The sequence below is a fragment of the Rattus rattus genome, chromosome 4 (assembly GCF_011064425.1).
Source record: "Rattus rattus isolate New Zealand chromosome 4, Rrattus_CSIRO_v1, whole genome shotgun sequence".
NCBI classification, from domain to species: domain Eukaryota; kingdom Metazoa; phylum Chordata; class Mammalia; order Rodentia; family Muridae; genus Rattus; species Rattus rattus.
The window spans coordinates 136099434-136118741 of NC_046157.1; the positions used below are offsets into that span (position 1 = coordinate 136099434).

The window sequence follows — 19308 nt, forward strand, 5'->3', positions numbered from 1 at the left end:
ACAGTGTCTGTCTGAAAGCATGTCACAGCTGCTGCATTCATCACAGGCCCGGCCCCAGGGCAGGTCAGTCCCTCCTGTGGAGAAAGTGTTCTCGGCTCAGTACTCAGCCATAAATTGTGCAGCTATTGATATCATTACCAATTTTTTTATGGGTCTCCAGGTATCAGTGCTATGGAGTTTGCTAGACATCAGTTGAACAGCCCTTTCTGAGACTCATAAAAGTGCACACAAAAAGATACCTAGTTGTCTCCAAGAATAAATGATGTGCCGCTTACACTGGGCCTCTTTCATTCAAGTTTTGACAGGCTGGGTAGGAATTGACGTGTGAATCACCTGCCAATAGATGCACTCCAGTACAGTGATGCCCAGGAATCTGTGGGCAAATGTCAGCCTATTCCATACTGTATCTGTCCTCCTTCCTTTTATCTGCATCTTTCAAACTCTTTCTTTCTGCCCACTTCTTGAGATTAAAACAATTACTAATATTTTGAAGCTATCCCGTTCCCAGATTTCTATCCTCCTACATACAGAGGGGATATAACCCACACTCACAACATATCAAGCGATGAAAAGTATCATAGAAATCAAGCTAGAAATTTCACTTCTTTGGACTTCAGCTTTTCCATTAGCTATTTAAATCATAGCACTGTCTCCTTGTGACCTAGACCAGGACTTTGGGGAAGCTACCAGACATGCCAACCTGTTCATTTAATGCTGAGGTGGATGTAGAGAGGCAGTGGATTCCAGGAGCTATACAATGCCAGTCACCATTCACAGCCTGGTTTCCTAAACTTCAGCCTGTTGAGTCAAACTTCTGAAGGACAAACTCATATTTTAGTAGCAGATACATTCGGCACATTTGAAAGCCCTGCATAACTTCATAGTAGCATTCTCAGTTGAGTACCTACAGAGTCGGCTGAGGAAATGCAGTGCACCAACACCGAGACGCAGCCCTTGTTGGCTGATGGGCAATCCTGACTCCCTGTAATTTTTCCCATTTCTTTAACTATTTTTAAGATTACAAATTTTTCTACCATTTGCAATTCCAATCATGGTTGATGTGAGAGACATACCAACTTAAAGTTATTTCTATTTAGAATATTTTCCCTATTTATCTTATTATTTTGTGTCAGGAATATTAAAATAATTTTTTTTCCTTTTCTGTAAACCACAAGTGTTTCTTTTGGCAATTTCCATGGAATTGCAGAAACAATTTTTTCAGAATAGCAGTAACTGAAGACTCTGAGTGGGCAGTGATTACTGCCCCCGCACACTCGTGGGCTGTCATGGCAGCGTTGTTCCTTTCCCTTCTCTCCCACTACACATTCTCCAAACTCTTCTGAGGTTTCAGTAACAGCTCATGGTTCTGCTTGCTTTTCATTTGAGGACTCTAGAATAGGGAGTCTTGGCTCCTTGTTCCTTAGAGTGTGAGGGGGACACACACAGGCACTTGCCCTTTGCTCATATCACATTTGTCTCTACCCTTTATTCTGTACCCCAACTTGATTTCTAATGACAATCTCATTCTCATCTTTGTATATTTGCTTCCTAGACTTTGCTTTTTTGAAGCACGCAGAAGCATTTCCGATTTAAAGCAAATCATTAGGAGCAAACATCCATTGTTCTTCCCCATTTGAGACACAGAAGGATCACAATTGTCCACTGTGCTCACGCTCATTAGAATGTAGTTATAATTAGTTACCAGAATCCTCCACTTTCTCCTCCAGCTTCTCTCCATTCCTGCCTCTGACTGAAGACATTCTAATCAGCATCTTGGCATTGCCCTCCCTGCTGCCTAAGCCGGAGACCATCTTGTTCTTACAGAGTGTCATGTCTTCGCATTCACTAGAGCTGCCTCGGCGTGAAGCAGCACTAGTACTGACAAGCTGCCCTTCTGGCTTTGCTCTGGAGGATCATTAACCATCGTTAAATAAATAAATGGCTGTTGCTACTCCCTGCACAATTTAGAACATGTGTCCTTGTGACTTGATGTGAGGCTCATGTTTAAAACTATTGTTTGTTTTCTCTGCTGCCAAGAGCTTCCTGTTATGATTCCTCTGATTCTTGGTTTCCTTCTGTAATGGCCTGTCCTTCAAAGCCCTCCAGGTTCAATAGTAAATGACATGATTTCCTATCATTTATGCAATTCCATTGAAACAATCTTCAGATGTAAAACTTATCTCTCCCTCTCCCTCCTCCTTCTCCTTCTCTTTGTGTATGTGTGTGTGTGTGTGTGTGTGTGTGTGTCTGATTACTTGTCATTTAAGCAACTCCATCTAAACACAATCTTCAGATTAGAAATTATGTCTGTCAGTCTCTCCCTCTCCCCTGACTCTCTCCCTCCCCCCTCTGCATTCTTAGGCACATATCAAAAGAAAAATTTATATTATATAGAAACTATTTACCACCTTCTATTCGTGTTGGCCTTTATATCTTTCATGGCCCTTAGTGTAACAATTTGAGCTTTTAGTTAACTTTTGGTTATTTTAAAATTCTTTTTTACAAAATGACTTAGAGATATTTAATGGGAATGTGGATGTTTAACTGCACCTCTTTTGTATATTAGTTTCACCATCATTAAACTGGTAATTGTTTAATAACTAGAAAATACAACATCATTCATAGATGCCTAAAAACTAATTCTACTTTTTTCCTCCCACGAGCATGTCTTTCAGGGTCCTCCGAATTCAATATTAAATGACACCACTTGTCATGAAAGCAAGCTCCATCCAAACATAGCCTGTGCTAAGTGACTCAACCATCTTATATTTTGAAGACAGATGTCTTTTGTGAATATTTAAGTTTTCTTTAGAATGAGACTCTGAGCACCCATTTGCACTACCCTAGTGAGAACTGGGCTCAATACAACAAGATCCTCTTTCAGAGGAGCATAACCTGTCAGTTATGTACCACATCGGAGTTTCTTCCTCTGTTCCATGTAGCATGGCTGGTTCCCATGGCCCCAGGGTATCTAGCTACACAAAACTGAGATTTGCATACTACATGGTATGGATGTGTATTGGTATGGGTTCTCCTGTTATCTGTATGCTGCCCATCTGTTATGTTACCTACACACACACACACACACACACACACACACACACACACACATATATATATACTGACACCTGATGGCATGTGTCTTCTGCCCCGTGTTTTCTTCTATGAAAAGTAAGGCAGAGTCCTGTGGCTGCTCAGTGTGCTGTCATCGCCTCCACACCCCCACTGCATTGCTCCCAATGCACACCTGAGCCTCAGATATTTAACTGTAAAGATAAGCTTCATGCAATATTCATTATCTCATTTCATTTTCGCCTCTATGGCTTTTATACTCTGACTGCAAGGAGTCATGCTATCTATGAATTCTTGAGCTGAACTGAATACCTTTGCCTCTAAACTCTAAGAGCCTTCTCAATTAGATAGAAAACAATGGTTAGAAGTTTTTCCCCACTTCTGAGGGCCCTTCCCTCTCCATCTTTAAAAAAAAAAACCCTTTCAATTCTAATTTTAAGGCTATGCATTATTACCATAGAACTAGATTTTGCTACTTTTCATTTATATGATATTCCCTAAAAATGAATTTGATCTTATGGATCTTTGGGATAAGCTAATATCATTAATGGCAAATCTCAAAGGATTTCTCTTCTTTAGTTGGAAATCTGAGGGGTGCAGGATAATCTTCCTGTGTGAAGAATACACAATGGTCAGTCGTGCGTTGTACATGCCTTCGTATCCCCCCCCCTTTCCCATCAGCTCCCTCAAGCATTCATCAGTAGGTTTTCAATGGGAGGATTACCACAGAACAGTCTACTTTCAATGTCCGGAGCCAACACAGGCACAGTTCAGTCATGTGACTCTCAAAGTCCATTGGCTCATCCACGGTACCACTGCACGACAGTTAGCAGTATTAGCATCTGCACGATTTAGTCAGGTTACAAGCTCCTTCAGCACATAAGCATGCTTACTTCCTCCCCTCCCCACAAGGAAACAAAAACGAGGCAGAGTTCCCTCCCTCTTACTTAGTGAGCTTGAATTGTGAAGTGTGACTTTAGCTCTACTGTGTTCACAGATTGGCCTAAGCATTAACCTCTCTCGCTGAACACAAGGATGCTCTCTCTGGCTTTGAGTGGCAAGTCAGACCCTCCTTGACAGAAGTCTGCTAATAGGGGTTGGCAGTTTGAAAAATAATATGAGGGGGGTTAGTTTAAAACCGAGATAACAGTTCATATTTTGAGATGCTCATTATTAATTCCAGTATGAAATGATTTGCACTTGTTATTAACACATTAAGACAGCCAAGGAAAAATTAGAAGGTGACTCAACAGGAGACATTCAAATGTGGAAAGAAAAAAAAATAACCACAGAGGGAAACTTTTTCCTAATGAGCTGAGTCTACGTTTAAGAAAGATCCATCCATTTTAAAGGTTGATTGGTTGATTGGGGGGGTTGTGCATATTGATTAATTAAGTTTGTTTTCAACTGATACAGAAAAACGTGAAAGGCATATATAATAAAGGAGTACCATACATAAATTGTTGTAATGTTCTAAATAGTCGATATAGTGGAATAAGCTGAATTGTCATCTCCTGAGAAATGCGTTACTATGTTATGGCATAGTGAAGGCAAAATGCTGAGCCCCTGTTATGTCAAAAGCATCTTCAGGAATTTAAAATTTTCTCATAATCAGGAGAGAAACAGCAAGGAGGCAGAGGTTCATATCCTCAAGGTTGAAGAGAGGCTCTCTCCTACAGCTTGACATTTATAATCTAAGAAAAAGCACATGTCCCACATTCTGACCTCTGTATGTGTATATACATATTTCTGTATATCTACATGAATGTATCTGTATGTTTGTATTCATGTATATGTATGTACATTTGTGTATGGTACCTATAAGTGTGAGTATATGTGTGTATCTGTATGTGTGCATATATGTATGTGCTTGTCTATATGATGTATATATGTTTCATATGTTGTATAACATGTGTTTATGTGTTTGTATATGCATGTGTGCACACATGTGTATATATATGTACACATATATATACATATATATTCATGTATTATATGACTCAGCTGAAAAGTCATAATAACTAAAATTTTTGGAGATTGTTGGTCACTATTTCTTTTCTCTGTTACATCATCACCTTGTTTTTGACAGTGAGGAAATAGCATGGTGAATCAACACTCCTTGTTTTCTGTCTACTTTTTCTCCTTTGAGAAATTGTAACACAATAATTTGTATTTCATTAAATTGTAGCACATTCGCCTTATTAAATACTTGAACATAATTGGGATTTCAAGGTGTCTCCCTTCCCCGTTCTCCCAATTTCTTTGGGACTTCATTACTATAAGCTGTTCCAGAGAACAGTGCATCTAGAGGAGCTGTTCTCTTAGTGCTACTGATCATTCAGGGGATTACCTGAAAGGGTTCAGCCTAAGGGCAATGGAAGAGTGAGAAAGTTGATATGAGCCTGAGTTTTAAGGACATTTTTCCATCTAGTCTAACTTATTTTTCAAGTTTTATTGAAGAAGAAATTGCAGCTGTACAGTCGGACCATTGTTTCTAACACTGGCGATGGAGGAAGTAAAGAATAATGGGGCGATGTTTGTATTAAGTAAAGGTGAAAGAGGGAAAGTAGAAGGGACTGCTCATACATTATGTCACAGTGTTTCTATTTTCAAACAGCATATCAACTAACTGTGGAAAGTTTTGTCTTCAAGAAAGCAGGTTATGTGGAGGAAAAGGTTAAGGAGTGTTAGTGACTCTGTGTTGTGTAAAGAAAAAATTGCCATAGCACAGATGAGATCTCTTTGGTAAATGAGGTAAAGCAGCATTGAAAATGTCCTTTAAGCTGGGACAGCGATCGCATTTTGGGGGAGCATTTTCAGAATGTTGATAAATGAGAAGCTGCATTCTACTCCTTTCCACTCTTTCCCCCAGAGTATGCAAATAAAAAGGTTAAGGGTTTTTGTGAGAGATTTTTAAACCTCAGGCAGGTTTTCTTCTTTACATTTTTATCCCCTATACAGCAGCCAAGTTTGTATGAAGCAAATGATTCCGGGCCTAATTGCAGTGAGCATGCGTGGTTGGTTTGCTAACCCTGTTGAGGTTGAATTGCATTTGAACTTTCTAATAGTATGATATTTTTTTCAGAATTTAATAACTGGCTAAAATATTTAATAATGGGAGTTTTTATTAAATTAAAAAGAAATCAGGATATATTTTTAGAAGAACTAACTTATTTTCTTTATCAGTTTTGTCTACTTTAAGGGAAAGGGACAGAATGGAAGCAATCCCTTGTATACTTAAATAGACATTAATGCCATTAGCTCACTGCATAATCTCATTCAGTGTGGATCGTTGTTCAAAAGGTTTGGGAAGCAGCAAATGGCAGGTCTAAAGAATAACAAATTACATTGAATGTTTGAATTTCTTCATTAGTCTTGTGCATAACTAATCTTTAAATTTCCACATGATTCTTAGGACAGTTCTTAGATTGCCCACTGCCCAATCTTGAATCACCTAACATATCTGTTGAATGCAATGTCTGGTTTTCAAATGCAGGTAGGGAATGATGAGTGTAAGCATGCTGCCCTACCTAGAGATGCCCAGAGAGCCTCGGGCTGGTTCATTTACAAGCACCCTTAGAAACAGAATGGTAAAACATGAAAGCCTGTTATAAACCCTTTTAATTAAAACACATTGTGCTGTATATTCTCCTCTCTGCGGGGTCTGTCTGACCTCTCACCTCTTCCTTTGTCCTGCAGGCACTCCGCTGCTGGTTAGGAGAAGCAGTGACCCAGCACCAGGGCCCCATGCTGATGCCCAGCCAAGCACTGCAAGCCCCAGTGGCCAGAGCTTGAAACCTGTTGTTCTGGTAGGTATCTTACCATCCACATCTCTGTGAGGGATCAAAGGGCCTTGCCCATCCACTCCAAAGAGCTGATAATTACATACAGGCCTTTTGATAAAATGAGGAGTAGTGATTATAAAAATAGATAGCATGGTCTAATAGTAGGATAGTTAGTGATGGACATTACTTACAGAGTGCAGATTGTATGTCAAACCCTCATTTAAACTTCTACGTGGAAGTAAGGACAAGTCTTTGTTCTCCGACTTTCTGATACAATGTGAGGCAGGGACATATAACTACTTGTTCAGTGATGTAGGAGGCTCAGAACTGAACCAAGTGCTCTGGCTCCAGAGACCCTGTGTCCAGTCAGCAGACGCCTGCTGCTGTTCTCCTGCAAAGTCAGAGGGCGGATGGGTGGTTTTCAGTGATTCAAAGCAGCGCTCTGTACGGCAGAACGACAGTGAATGTGGATACACTTTTAGCTTCCAATACCATGAGTATATGAGCCAGCACTGACTTTCTAGAATTCACCATTGAAACTGGAGAAAAATACACATAGGAAAAGATACTTATGAGATAACGAATTTGTAACTGCTATATTGTAATTGATAAGTGAGAAATTACTTCCAGGGCACAGGAAGGTATTTTCCATCCATCCACATAGACTGTGGATCCTATTCTTTAAATTCTCAGTGGCTTTGAAGAACTGTAATGATGGTCCAGTCCCTCCAAATACTTTGCAAGTTAAACGTTGGTCAATGACCATACATGTTACCCCATAGCATGACGCTCAGTAATGTAACCACACTTAAACTCTCTTAAAAGCCCATCCCTCTCTCGTTATGAGCCTTACTATTTACAGCACTTTATGAAAAATGTCTATCAGGGTGACAAATGAACTTAGACAATTCTCACAATTTGGTATAATTTTATTTTCAATAACCAGTGCCAAAGATTATAAAGTAGGAGCTGCTTGCTCTTAAAGTAGTGCCTTCAACGCATTTTAGATATAATGTTATCTCACTATCCTATTTAAAGCTCTAGGTGCTGGAAATATGGCTTAGTCCTTAAGAACACCTTCTCTTTTAATATATATGTTTTAATATTTCTTTTAATTTTTACATTATAACTATATCCTTTTTCTTTTCTCTTTCCTCCCTCTAGACCTCCCATATGCCTTTCTTTATTCTCCTTCAAATTCATGGTCACCTTTTTATAAATGAATTATTATTATATGCATATGCATACATATATATGTATATATACATACTTACATATATATGTATATGTGTGTGTTTCCAAATTAGCCTGTTCAGTATGTATAATGTTACTTCTATGTATGTGTATGTTTCAGAGCTGGCCATTCAGAATTAAATAGCCAATCATTGTGCTCCTCCCTGAGGAAGACTATTTCAGCTGCTTCCAGCATTCTTTGGCTGACTGTAGTTCTTTCTGTAGGAGTGAGGCCTCAGGTTCCCCTCTCATACACTCCTCCCATGCGTGTCTCTTGGTATGTACTCTTTATTGAGCTCAAGTTTAGGCATCATGTTGAAGAGCACCTATGTTTCCTGCAGGGGACTCTCATTGGGAACTCCCAACTCCTGGGGATTCAATGCCCTCTTTTGGCCTCTGCACTCACTTCACTCATGTGCATATAATACACATAGCACATAATTAAAAATAAAAATAAAAGCTTATAAAAACTTGGCTCTTTAGGGAAGTAAGTTTAATAGAGCATTAATAAAAATTGAGTACATCTGATCCGCTTGATTGATGGGTACAGAGAAAACCAGTGTTTGATGCTTTATGGAGTTTTTGTTTGTTTGTCTTCATTTCATTTTAAATAATGCAGTGATTGAGACTAGGTTAAGTCTAAATATATTGAATTGGGAAAGGGAGTGATATAAGTATGAAGAAATTTACATAAACAAGAATAAGTATAATTTAATGCATATTTTATGATATCTATATACCCTACAATGAGTCTGTCTGATTAATGTTATCACTGTTTGCATGCAGAATTCTCCCACATATATTTCTGTTTGTATCACATAAACTCAGTACTTAGAACAATTGAAATAACATAACTATTAACTTCTTTTAAAGAGAAAATTATGTCTCTCATCATACTAATACCTTTATCCAAATATGAGCTCAGGGAATTCCAAGGCAGGGCATGTGGTTGGATGATACGGTATTACTAGCAGGGATTTGTATTTTACTTTTAGGGGAAAATACTGCCACTCACAGTGCTTGTTCCTTGGTGACGTCACTTAAGTGCTGGTATGTCAGAAGAGAAAGGAAACCCCACACTGACTTCCCCATAGTGGGCTATGTGCTTGATGATGAGTGTACGTGGGACTTGAAGGATGTGGTCCTTGCCTTAGCACAGGACAGAGGTGCTCAGGCTTCTCTTGCTTTGATTATACAATAATCTCTGCTGAGTGTGTGATTCCTAATGCACCAGGAACACACTGTGCCATGCTTTTCCTCATGTAGAGCCAAGACAAGGAAACCGCTCAGTGTGTAGATCTAGAAATGAAAGAGACACATAAACCAAGTGGGGATTCTTCGCGTTTCTGAGTATTCCAGCAGCTTTAATTAATAGTTAACCCAACCCAGCCAGTCTACCCATGACCACTACCATCCCCCTAATTCTTTCCTGTTTTATAATATTTATTTAGTCTCCCTGAGTCAAGAAACAAATACATTAACTGCCCCGTCATAAGAACTGTAGACAGAGTTATTGAGTAGGGATTCTTGAGAGGGCATCCATTTTCACTTAAAAGAAAGGCATTGTCTGTGTGTGTCATAGTCTCACTAAGTAATTTTTTGTTGAACTTGTGTTCAAATACATTTACAATCTCGAGCTAAATAAACTATATATTAAATTATTTTAATTACTTTTTATTTCTAAATGTGGTTAATAGAAACTATAAATTATATTTATGGTTCTCAATGCATTTATATTGAATAGCGTTCCTCAAGACAGAAATAAACTCAGGCGTAAATTAGTAAAATGATTTGAGACCCTAGGAGGAAGGGTCTCTGAGGCCTATGTCGTCGTTAGGGTGTCAGTATGATTTGTTGTCATTCTGACTCCTTTCTGTTGACCTTTGCAGTCACTAACTGTACAGACATCCAGTTGCAGATAAAAATCATGGCATCCTGTGTCCAAGTAGTTGCTGTCAGTATTTGCTCAGGGATGAGAGAAGGGACCTTCTGGGGAAGCATGGGGAAAACAGTGCCACAGCTCTTACCTGGGAGCTCATGGGTGTTTCTTCATGACAAGGACCGTAGGAGTCCAGAAAGTCTGGATTGGTGGCTTGCGCTCTTTTCCATGCCTCAGATATCATAGTTATGTTGAAAGTGTCACTAGGAGTAACTTGATTTGTCTGATTGGATCGATGCTAGTATGGATAGGGAATGTATGATAATGTGTCCCTTGCGGTAAGCAATATGAAGAACGATTGCTTTAAAGATACATGTTCCATTGCTTTCCTTCTGTTATCCAGTGGGGTAGAACAATTGGAATTCCTCCTTCCTCAAAAGTGTTCTCATGCAAGTAATTCACAGACAGCAGGACCCCACGTGGTGTATTCCCAGGAAACTTTGTCATAACCCACACCGTAAGAATCTAAGGAATAAATACTTGACACATTTGACTGTGTTGAAGTACCACCTTTAAAACCACTGTTGATGCTAGTTATTTTTAACTGTACTTTATTAGACCCACTGTAGTTAAAATGTGCTTCCCTGATGCCCAGAGATGTGAGCTTTGGAAAGGTTAGAAAATTTGGGCCTTTCTTCCTGATTGAATTATTTCAAATTGGTTATTTCAGATGTACACTCACAGGCATGCTAGACTTACAAGACAGCACCAAATTAGAAAATTTGAATTTGCTGCAAGTTTCAGATTCCGAGTGCTGAAAACCTAACAGATTTCAGAGTTTGTTACTTAGGGTACCATCAGATAAACAGCATGGAAATTTGTTTCTCTGCCTTCTCTTCATACCAGGATCCTATAGCTATTAATGTTCAAGCAGCAATCGCTATTCATCTTCCAAGACAGTAGCAAACCTCATTCTTCAGACACTTTTGTCCTGAAGAAAGAGAACCCTGGGGACAGGATATTAGAGTAAGAGTTTCTTACAAGAACCCGCACCTTCCTCCCCTTGATTGCAACCTGGTGCTCTCCTTTGGCTTAAGGGCATGCCATAAATCTGAGCGCCTTGAAAGCGATGTACCTCAATTTGCAATTGGAGCTCTAAACACATGTGATATTCCCCCCTTAATATCCGGTTAACTAATATAGGTGTTTGTGGTTTAATGACTGTTTGTATCTTGCATTTAATCCTTAAGGCACATGGATCCTGCAGGGTGAGTAAATTAAAAAGTAGATTCCTGGAATGTGAATGGTTGTTCTCTGAGAGTAAAGGCTGGTGCTCTAAACCTGTTGTTTAAATGTTTTGTATTACCAAAAATTGTGTGTGTGTGTATGTGTGTTTGTGTGTGTGTGTGTGTGTGTGTGTGTGTGTGTGTGTGTGTGTGTGTTCGTTCACTTGTGGCCTTTAGAAGTTGATGTCTATTATTATATAAATTTTATTTTTTAAATTTCTGGTCAGCTCAGGTGACTGTTAAGGTAGAAGGCCGTGCCTGGGTATCAGAGGTGTGATAGCCATCTTGGGTTTTAGTATGGGGTGAGCCAGGAACTCTTCGCTAGAAGGCGAAACTGTAGAAGCAGTTTAGAAGGAGAGCAAAGGATTAAGACGAGAAGTCTCATTTTTGAGGGTCAAATAGTACAGGGAAGTCCTTGGGTCTACAGACTGTCTCTGAGTAAGAGGTAGAGAGGTTCACCCTCTGCCTGCAAAAGTCCAGTAACTGAGGCTACTCCATTCTATTATCATCTTTCCTACCTAACACATAGACATAAATCCAGGAATTTAAGATGATTTTTTTTTTCTTATTTGCTCCTAGAGCCACATTACCTGTTTATTCAATAGCAACACCATTGTTCAATACTCTACAGTTAAGATTAGGGCAGAAGAACACAGGCTGCCTCTGGAGGATGCCCTCAGAAATACATCTGGTTGTCAGGAATGTTCTACCTGGAGGTGTATGAAAAACCATGTGTCTTTAGGGTTTGGGTTTTCCAGCGGCAAGATCCTGCAGGTGGAACTGGTGAGAGGAAATTATTTCCAGTGAGGGCTGCACTTTCTTGCCTAGGGATTGAGAAATGTCTTCAGAGATGATACATTTTTCTGAGCATGTCACATACATTGAAACTATTACAGGTGTTTCCCCCAGATTAAACTTTCTCAAATCCATGAGCAAAACCATTGTGATATTGATATTACAATTAAAGTTTACTAGCCTGTCTGTTAAGTTAAAAATCAGAAGGCATTTGGTTGTGGGCTGCTGACCATGTAGCAAACCAGCTAACCATGATCTGCCTTGCTTGGGATTATTCTAAGTCTGCACTTAATAAGGAAAATGCAAGTGAGTTTATGTCAAAATTCAATTTAGGACTTAGTAAAGAGTTAGGATGAACAAATGTTAATTTCTCTCCATTAGATATTACAGCTTTATAGCTATAGAAGTTCGGGCTGGATGACTGCTGAGGGATACCTGAAGCAAGGTGATAGCCACTGTATTTCAGCCAGGAGCGTTGGATGCTGTTCAACGAAAGGGAGGGGGAGAGCTTGTAACATACGATTGTATTATTTGGAGATACTGAACCCTACAAAAGGGTTTTCTTTCATTCTTTCCTTCTTTTCTTTTTCCTGACAGTGATTTAATAATAGTCCTGTTGTTTGTAACTCCAGCTGTTCACAGTGTGTGCTGATAAGACCAGAGCTTGAAGACACATTTGGCGAGGGCTTTCATATGGCTTTGTTTTAAGAGATAAAGCTGCCAACCAGTATTCCACGGAGCCAGATGTTTTCTAAGTTTGGCAAGTTTAGGCAGCTTAATTTCTAAAACATTGTGCTCAGAGACTAAGGTTCAGATAGGGGCGAGCGAGGAGCCTGGTCTATTCTGCAGCAGAGTTTCCCACTGCAGTTTTGCAGGGGTTGATTTAAACAAACAAACAAACAAACAAACAAAAATGGCTTAGCTGAATGTCCGCACCATGACAAGCCAGGAACTCTGGGAAATGTGACCCCTGTTCAGGCCCCTGCTTCTGCGTCACTTATCCTGAGTCTTGTTTAGAACTGAAAACAAAAGGGAAGTCCACTATTCCAAGTCTCTCAAAAGTGAAAACCATCTTTGTTGGTTTCAGTCAGGCTCTAAGCATAATACAAACTGAATACATTTTGCTTTCATGTTAAAATATATTGACTGACATTTTAGATATTTAATCTTGTGCTGCAAACCATTAGAAAAACTTCAGACATTACTCTTCTTCCCAGGAAACATAGAGCCTGGTTAAGAAGACCAAATCCAAAACAATTAAGCCGCCCTGTCAACCTGAGCACGTGTCAGATCCCCGGGTGCTACATCTTAACTACCGGGATGCCCGTTCTTTGCCTACACCCTGCACCTGGACTTTCTGACTAAGTTTAAATTTCCGTAAACCCTGAAGGGAGTGGCCATGTTTGGTATCTGTTAGCTCTTATGTTCCTGCAGTGTAACTAACTACAATTGGTATGTCGCTAAGGCTGCAGGTACTTCAGTGGCCGGAGCTGGTATTCTCTTACTTGTGTTCAAGTCTCCAGGCAGAGTGCCTGGCACATGGGAGATCAACATAGACGTATGAGGCTTAAAACTTTCCTTTCTGAGATAGTAAGGTGAAGTCAATTCAACAGCCTTCAAGCAGCCTAGCTCATTTATAAGTGTGTATATTGTTTATGTGTGCATATCTGTAGGTGCATATACACATATGTATGAATGAATTACATTATGAAAGGCCCTGTTTAACACTGTTCTCTACCTGAAATAGCTGCAGTTGAGCTGGGAAACTCAGTGACATGTCCAAGCACAACTTCTCTGCTACACATTTAACTGAGAGCTGGCGGCTGAGGTCAGCAGTTTGGATTCTCAGACATTTCATTTTAGAATTTAAACAATGAGCCAGTTCAGAAAATTAGTAAAAATTATAGGGAGAGAACAAGCCATTATTATTCTGCTCAGGAATTGTTATAGAGGCTAATTTTACAAGTAAACCGTGAAGAAAAACAGAATAGAAATTAATTCCAACGTAGTAGATTCACTTATTTGGACTTCTTTTTCTGTCAACCAAATTGTGAATTCTATAATATAAACCGAGCTAGCTCACCGCCGTAATGCTCTGCTCTTCCAATGGCTGTGCTCAAAGTCTTCGAAGGCCCTCCTGATGTTAATTTGAATTCATTTCTTATTCCACTGCATTTAAAGGTGCTCTTCCCCAGCCCTCCTTTATTCCATCTTTTCTTAACAGGTTCTCTAGTTGTGAGTGATGTGGGAGAAAATAAAATAATTCTGGTTTGTGGGTTAATTAGCGAATGGGGGACAAAATGTGGCAAAACCTTACTTTATGCTCTGCTCAGATCCAGTCTTGACAGTGTCGCTGGAGTTCATTGAGATGTGTGCCTTTTTCTGAAGATCAAGATTCTACACTCTGAGTGACTAACACTGGGACCTTGGAAGAATGTATAAATTGTGAATGATTATCTCCTAAAATGTATAACTAAAATAAATAGATAGATAAACAAACAAACAAATAAATAAAACAAGGAAGCTACAGAAATTCCAATTGCTATTATCAATTTAAACTCCAAACTAATGACTTGTAGGTTCCTGATATGAGTTTTTAACCTTGGTGAGAATGGATTCAACTTTAAATTTTACTTTAATGTCCTATGAGTGGCATTCATAGAACTGCAATGAAGTTTTCCATCTAAGACACCAGTAATCGTGTGTACTTGGCAAGCAAATAATAAAGACAAACATTTAAAATAAAAGCTCGAATATCCATACAGAGGCAGTATCATAAAATGGTGTCTACACAAACACATCAATCTATTCAATGAGATAATTGCCTTTAAAAAAATCTCATGTCTATGGGCTGGAGAGATAGCTCGTCAGTTAAGAGCACTGACAGCTCTTCCAGAGGTCCTGAGTTCAATTCCCAGCAACCACACGGTGGCTCACAACCATCTATGATGGGATCTAATGCCCTCTGTGCCTGAAGACAGCTACATTGTACTCATATGCATAAAATAAATAAATCTAGGGGTTGGGGATTTAGCTCAGTGGTAGAGCGCTTGCCTAGCAAGCGCAAGGCCCTCGGTTCGGTCCTCAGCTCCGAAAAATAAATAAATAAATAAATAAATAAATAAATAAATAAATAAATAAATAAATAAATAAATCTATTAAAAAAAAATCTCATGTCTACACCCAAGTAGCCAGGTATGTCCCATACACCCTCCTGAAGTGTGTGTTTCATTCTGGCTTCAGGTTGCAAAGTGGAATTAGTCATAGAATGACATCGTATAGACATTAAACAAGACTTTTCTTTCTCAGGAGGGGGCCCCTTTCCTAATAGCCCTGTGCCATAAAGCTGAGTTCTGATGTAGATGAATCACATTTTAAAAGTCGCTACTGTGTGTGTTTTACACTTGTGGAAACACGTAACATCCTCATAAGCAGCGTGTGGCTTGTCACAGTGCAGCTTTTGATGTCTGATTAGATGATCAGGAAGACATCTGGAGTGAGTTAGGCTTGAAGCGACTGTTGTGAGCCAACGGAGGCCCAGAGCCTTCGGACAGAGTCAGGCTTTGTTACTTTTTTCCTAAATCACAAGTTTTTGTGATCTTTAACTGATTTTTTTGAGCCTTCTCTCCAGACAAATCTCCATACTTTTAAAGTAAAAATGGATGAATGGCATTTATTGAAAAAAATCATAAAGGGTTATTGCCGTGGGAAGAAACCGACAGCTAATGCATCCGAGTCAGAACTGACTGACTTATTATAGAGACTGATGTCTGTGTTACCTCTGCCTTTAATTTCAGTCCCTGCCAATCAATCCAACCTTCTCTATGTTAACATATAGATAAAATGTATTTGCTTTCAGCTCCATTCTTACAGCGATCCAAAGAAAAGCAAGCAGATGCAGACGCAGACGCAGCTGATACTGTTTAGATTGTAAGGCAGCTGCGTGTGGAGAGCACTCATTGAGAGGCTACTCATTAATACAGCAAATTGTATTTGAGTGGTCTCAAAATATGAGCATTACATAGAGGCTGTGTAATTTCCAGAGAAGTCCTCTACCCCAAATGTTTGCAATTAGAAGTGTTTGGAATTTGGAATAATTCTGGATGTTGAAATATTTTCACATATACTACCTTATGAGCTAGGCCTAATAGTAAGCATTAAATTTATGTTTTCTGAGCACCTTAAATCCGCAACCTGGCACAGTTGGCTATATACAACATTTTTAATAGTCTGCCTTTATGCTGTAGTCTAATCACAGGAATAGAGGGTGGGTTTTTCCACTTGGTTTCTCAGGTTAGAGATGCTCAGTCAATAAGCCACAGTTCCTTATGTATCCAGGAGTAAAACTATTATTCATCTCTAATAGAAGGACACACACACACACACACACACACACACACACACACACACACACACACACACACACACCCCACATAACCTTTGCCTTAAAATCACCTTTTCAGAGTCTCCAAAATGTATATTACATTTCTTATTATGGCCGTCTCTGAAAACTCCTTTGCTTCTGAGGTCGTGGAGACAGGCACGTGGTCTTTGTCATCTGAAGCGTTAGAGCCCCCAGGTCAGGGATTTAAGTACATTCCCAGCCATGCCTCTGTCATCACTACCTCTCGAGTTCTACGTTTTACAAAACTGAATATTCCATAGCCATTAAGACATGATCTCTGCTGTCCAGAACCCCTGACAACCACAATTCACCTTCTTCTCTTCCTAATCTTGAAACCCTTGGAAGCTCATGCGAGCGGACTCCTGCAGTCACTGCCTCTGTGTGACCAGCTAATTTTATTAAGCATGTCGTCCTCAGGCTGCATGCATCCTGTACCACATGTCTACACAGATTTCCTGTTTGAAGCTGAAAAGAATCCTATTGTTCATGTATATGATATTTGGAGGGTTTTATTGATGGAAATTAGATTATCTCTCATTTTGCCTTGGGTGTAGTGCTGCTATGGACATGTGTGTATCATATTTAAGTCCTTGTTTGCAGCGGGATATGATAGCACACAGCTGCACACTCCTCAAGATTTGGGAGCTGAAAGAAGAGTCTCAAGTGAAAATTTAAGAAGCAGCCTGACAGGTGCAGATACTTCCATCCAACTAAGAAGCCGAAGTCAAGCACCCTGGGGTTGAATAGGGAAAGGAGTTGTGGAGGAGAGCAACCTCATAGGACGACTAGTAGTCACAGCTAACCTGAGATGTCTCAGACACTGAGCCCCAGGCAGCATACACCAGCTGATATAAGGCTTCCAACACATATACAGCAGAGGACTGCCTGGTTGGCCTCAGTGAGAGATGTGCCTAACCCTGGAGAGACTTGAGGACCCGGGGAGTGGGTGGGAAACATCCTCTTGGAGACAGGGGTGGGGGGCATGGGGGATGGGATGAGGAACTGTCAGAGGGCAGACAGGGTGAGGAGGGATAATGACTGGACTGTAAAAAAAAGATTAAAAGTAATTTTTAAAAAAGAAGCAACACACACACACACACACGTAAATATGAGATCCCATTTTTATTCATTCTCCTAAACAGAAATAGAATTTCTGAATCTTATTACTGTTTATTTTTATTATTATTTTTGCATGATATTATTATCCTAATTTTCACTTTCTTAAAATTTTTATTTAATCTTTTTTTTACCCTCCTGGTTTTATTCCCCTCCCAGTCCACTCTCTGACTGTTTCCCATCACATACCTTCTTCCAGCCCCGCCCCCATCTCCATGAGGATGACCCCACACCCCACACCCCACCCCACCAGACCTCTAAACTTCCTGGGGCCTCCAATCTCTTGAGGGTTCTCTGGCTGAATGCAGACCGAGCAGTCCTCTGCTGTATATGTGTCAGGGGCCTTATATCAGCTGGTGTATGCTGCCCAGTTGATGATCCAGTGTCTGAGACATCTCGGGGGTCCAGGTTAGTTGAGACTGCTGGTCCTCTTACAGGGTCACCTTCCCCCTCAGCTTCTTCCAGCTTTTCCCTAATTCACCCACAGGAGTCAGCAGCTTCTGTTCAATGGTTGGGTGCACGTATCTGCGTCTGATTCTTTCAGCTGCTGTTGAGTCTTTCGGAGGGCAGTCATGAGAGTTCCCTTTTAGTGAGTGCTAAAACTAACCTCAGTAATAGCGTGAGGTCATGGAGCCTCTCCTTGAACCGGATCCCACTTTGGGCCTATAGCTGGACCTCATTTCCTCAGGTTCTTCTCCATTTCCATCCCTGCATTTCTTTCAGACAGGAAGAATTATGAGTCAGAGTTTTGACTGGGGGCTAGCACCCCATCCCTCACTTGATGCCCTGTCTTTCTACTGGAGGTGGATTCAATAACTTCCCTCTCCCCACTGTAGGGCATTTCATCTCGGGTCCCTCCCTTTCAGTCCCGAGAGTCTCTCACCTCCCAGGTCTCTGGTGCATTCTGGAGGGTCCCCCAACTTCCTACCTCCATTCTTGCTGCTGGCCCTCAGGGCTTCAGTCCTTTCCCCCACCCAATGACTGATCATGTTCTCCTCTCCCTCTCCCCTCTCCTCCTCGGGTCCCTCCCTCCCTACCCCCCCTTGTGATTGTTTTCTTTTCCCTCCCAAGTGGGACTGAGGCGTCCTCACTTGGGCCCTTCAGCTTGTTGACCTTTTTGAGTTCTGTGGCCTGTACCTTGGGTGTTCTGTACTTTTATGTTTGGCCAATAGCCACTTATCAGTGAGTGCATACCACTTTTTAATGGAACTATTTTCCTCAGACAATTTTACTCCCAGAATTGTTTTGTAAGTAGCCATCCTAATGAGTAAGATATTCATGGCTTTTGATTTACAATTCTTTCATGATTAATGATGTTGAACATCTGCTGAAATACTTACTGGCCATCTACATATCTTTGGTCTTTACAGCTCTTTTACCTACATTTAAATTGGGTTGCTTATTTTATTGTTGAGTTTTAAGTGTGTCCTATAGATTCTGAACATTAATTTGTTATTGGGTATATAATTTGCAAATATTTCCTCCCTTTTCATTTTATTGATTGCATTTAAAGGGGAAAACATGCTATTGCCATGGAATTCAGGTTTTGTATTTTTTTTTGTTTCCTATGCCTTTGATATTGGAGTAATCATCATCTAATTATTTAATACTTCTAGTAAGATTTTTCAGCTAACGGTGTTATAGTATTACCTCATTCATTTAAGACATTGACCCACTTCTAGCCAGATCTCATTGACTTACACTCAGCTGCCCTAGAGGCTAAGCTCATGTGTGCTG

At 40.1% G+C, this 19308-nt stretch overlaps 1 protein-coding gene across 1 annotated transcript in view; it reads left to right on the forward strand.

Annotated features, from left to right (window-relative positions):
• Pard3b (par-3 family cell polarity regulator beta) overlaps nucleotides 1–19308 on the forward strand; it is a 986886-nt gene that overhangs the window by 434642 nt on the left and 532936 nt on the right. The window contains 1 exon segment of the mRNA XM_032901196.1: nucleotides 6772–6881. Within this exon segment, the coding sequence (XP_032757087.1) occupies nucleotides 6772–6881 (110 nt within the window).